General features: G+C 29.6%; 1 protein-coding gene across 1 annotated transcript; it reads right to left on the bottom strand.

Moving 5' to 3' along the window:
- Positions 1 to 569: 569 nt before the first annotated feature.
- On the bottom strand, positions 570 to 2,237 carry LOC127096155 (uncharacterized). The gene is made up of 2 exons (XM_051034763.1): positions 2,080 to 2,237; positions 570 to 1,047 (listed from the first exon to the last, which is right to left on the bottom strand). The coding sequence occupies exons 1-2, from the start codon at positions 2,115 to 2,117 to the stop codon at positions 570 to 572; spliced, it is 516 nt and encodes a 171-aa protein (XP_050890720.1). The 5' UTR covers positions 2,118 to 2,237.
- Between the last annotated feature and the right edge of the window lie 1,201 nt (positions 2,238 to 3,438).

Below are 3,438 nucleotides of genomic sequence, written 5' to 3'. Positions count from 1 at the left end.
GGTGTACTTTAGATTAAACAAAATGGTGATGATTATTACAATTGCATTGCTTACGAGTTAAGTTTTTTTTTGTTGGCAGGAGGTTCACTAGTAATGCTTCCATTCACAATGGAGGCTCTTGACCGTTTGTCCATTACTTTCTAACTTTACAAGAGCCTGGAGTACATCCATGCTATCAGTGGAACTGCTTTGATATATAAGAAAGTATATTTCCGAATTTATTATAGAAGTATTTTTCAGACTATTTTATTAGAAAAATAAAGGTGTGAAAGGATGTGGTGTATACTAGTGATGTCCGAAAATGCATTTTTAAATTTTAGAGAAATTTTTAATTTCAATAGAGCAATTAAATCTCCCTAAATAAGACCTAAATACACTATGGTGGAAAACTAGTGGCCTTCAATAATTCGGTAAGTTACTCAAGTGGATTGACAGTTAAATAAAATTTTAAAAAACATGCATGTCGTCGAAAATCCTTAGTAAATGTATTCTTTTATTTCATTAATAAACATTATCATTTTTAAAGATAATCAATTTAAATATTGTCCATCCATGAGAAGAAAATGAAGTTAAGGATTGAAGGCATGAAATATGCGATTAACATTCCAAATTACAGAAATGATACAAATTGGTGCTACAAATTTTTGAATTCTCTTCAAAACTACTATATCTACATTATGGATCTTTTTCCAGTTAAGATAAACTATCTTTGCAATTGCGGCCATCCATATGAACAAAGTGAACATAGCACCAACCAATGAAACAATGCTCATTTCTATAACTGAAATTGCAGTTAATAGCAGCAATACGTATAACATTGTAAAAATGTTGTTATTAACTGGGTGGCTTGCTATCATACCAAATATAAATAATAGGAAAAATGTAACAAGAACGAAGGAAATGAACGAAAGACCTCCAGCATGATCTGTAATGAATTTACCACCAGATGATGACATCTTTAATGCTGGAAGGATAATCAATAGAAAACATAATAACATTGAGGTCACTGCTACTACCCCCAACAACACTTCGTCGCTTAGTATCACCCTATATAGAGAGAACAAAGATCGACTTTTAATATATATATATATAAATAGAGTGTGGATCAAGTTACTTAAAAAGAGGAAGTTTTTTTAACTTACTTTAAATTATAACTTTTAATTAAATATAATATAAAAGTTAAATTAATATTTTAACTAATTAATTATTCCATTAAAATTATGATTTGGAATAAGTGAAAAAAACTTACTCTTAGAATATATTGATATCCACTTTATATATATATATATTAATTATTATGCACTGTCAGTGTAAAAAATTTTATACTATCGATTTATCATCATCCTCCGTTTACATTACTTTTAAAATAAAAGTCAAATTTGTTTCAATATCCAACGGCCATGTCTAATTGACGGTGTAAAATCATTTTACACTGTCAGTGTATTTTATATATGATCGTATTCAACAATACAGTGATTCAAGCTTCCATATTTAATAAAAAATCTGGTCATCAAAAAAATTCGGCTTTTATAAAATTATGTTTAAAATTAAAAATATTTATTTCATTGGAGTATAATCGAGCACCAGCAGCATATTCAGATAATATTGTTGGCCTAAAAAAATTTCAGCTAACTGTTTACTACTTGACACTTTAAAAAAAATATTAAAAAATTAATTAATAAAAGAGAAAATAATAATTTTATTAATTATTAATGTATTTTATTTTTCATTAATTTAAGGTGAGTGAAATTAAAAATTATAAATATTAATTAAAAATAATAATTAAAAGCTAAAAATTAAAATCGAATTAAAAACCAAAAATAATATTTATTTTGAAAGAAATAATTTTCACAAATATAATATTTATTGAGCCGGAGAAAATATTATGTATGAATAATTTATTCTTGTTTGTAGTTAATCATAGATATTTAAATATACATTTGAAAGTTTATTTTGTAAAACGAAGCTCTTAAAATTTTAAAGTTTTGTGTTAAAGGATTGGTTCCTTTGCAGTGCGCCTATCCTGTAAAAATTTCAAGTACTTTAAAATATCTACTCTTAAAAAGCTATTGCAAATACCTTATTGGATCATGTTGAGTTTCCTTCATTTCCTTCATGTTCCCGTGATCTTCTGTCTTTTCTCACTGTAACAATAACAATGTATGCATGTGTGCTCATGAGATATATACATACAGTTAAGAATAAAAGAATATTAAAGGGATGTAGTCACACCTTTGATTAATTGAATTATATTCTTCTTCCCTCACAATCACTTGCTTATTCATTATTTCAATATGTATTAATATAATAGATGGCATCATACTATTTTTACACCATTTTTTTCGAGAGATTTAGTTTTGATTTTGACAAGTTATAGCGAGAGAATCTCTCTCTTAATTGACTCATTCATAATTTATGATTTAAACGAAAATATTTTATTTTTTATTTTTAATATTAACAGGTTTTAAAAGATCTTCTCTATTACATAAAAAATTGTGTTTGGTTGTTGCTTGCCTTATTTTCTAATATTTGTAATCTCTTTTTTGAATTATATTTACAACATGGATACTAATAAGTTCCCGGTCTAAGTCAACAAAAAGGAGAGAGAAAAACATATAAACTAAAAAATCATTTATGGGATGGTGGGTCAGGTGGAAGGTCTTTGAATTCTCTTGTCGAGACTGCGAGTGGGTCTATTTGGGTCTAGGATGTAAATGCAGACGAAACCCAATTAGGAGCCCAACGAAAGGATGTTATTGCAAGTGGTTCTTATAGGGGAATGTTCTTTTCATTTTTATGGGTGCTCCCACACCACGGTGAAAAATCCATAATGTCTTTAACATCAGAAGATGCATCTCTAGACGCCCTTATTTTACCCCTTTTTACATTAAAATCTAGTTCGGAGATGCATCTCCAGACATTTTTCTTTCATATCCCACGCTAGACCCTTCCCTTTTCCTCTTTCTTCATTTTCTCAAAAGTTCTAAAAACACAGTCATTTGAACTTTGCAACGATTTTACCTCTACATCCATTGAATCAAGCTTATATCATTGGAGCTCTTTCCAGCACCTCATAACATTCAAACTTCTCTCTCTTATCAAGCAATTTTATTTGGTACGTTTTTCAAATGACTTATTCTTTTTATGATTTGATTTGTAGTTAGTTTTTTAAAATACTGGATGATTTTTAGTTTTCAAATCATCAGTTTGGCTACTTGCAAATTATTCTGAAACCTCCCCATGAGTCCGCTCCTCCCAGCGTGCGCCATAGAGATTTACAGGCGATACTGGATGATTTCGAGAGTCACTTGGTACCAGAGGAGTATCGTCGGGAGCCAGCTCATGTACACTAGGCTTGTGTTTAAGGCTACATGACATGGTTATATAGGGTGTCACACCCTATCGTGACACTAGGCGCTCCTAGAAAACCACCTAGGC

This window comes from Lathyrus oleraceus, chromosome 1, assembly GCF_024323335.1.
Source record: "Lathyrus oleraceus cultivar Zhongwan6 chromosome 1, CAAS_Psat_ZW6_1.0, whole genome shotgun sequence".
NCBI lineage: Eukaryota > Viridiplantae > Streptophyta > Magnoliopsida > Fabales > Fabaceae > Lathyrus > Lathyrus oleraceus.
This window is presented reverse-complemented; position numbering and strand designations above follow the sequence as displayed.

What these genes read in the sequence shown, in the direction of transcription:
- LOC127096155 (XM_051034763.1), bottom strand. Translation starts at nt 2,117, where the DNA reads ATGAAGGAAATGAAGGAAACTCAACATGATCCAATAAG. An exon ending in ACTCAACATGATCCAATAAG is followed by an intron (nt 1,048 to 2,079) that starts GTATTTGCAATA and finishes CTCTCTATATAG; the next exon opens with GGTGATACTAAGCGACGAAG.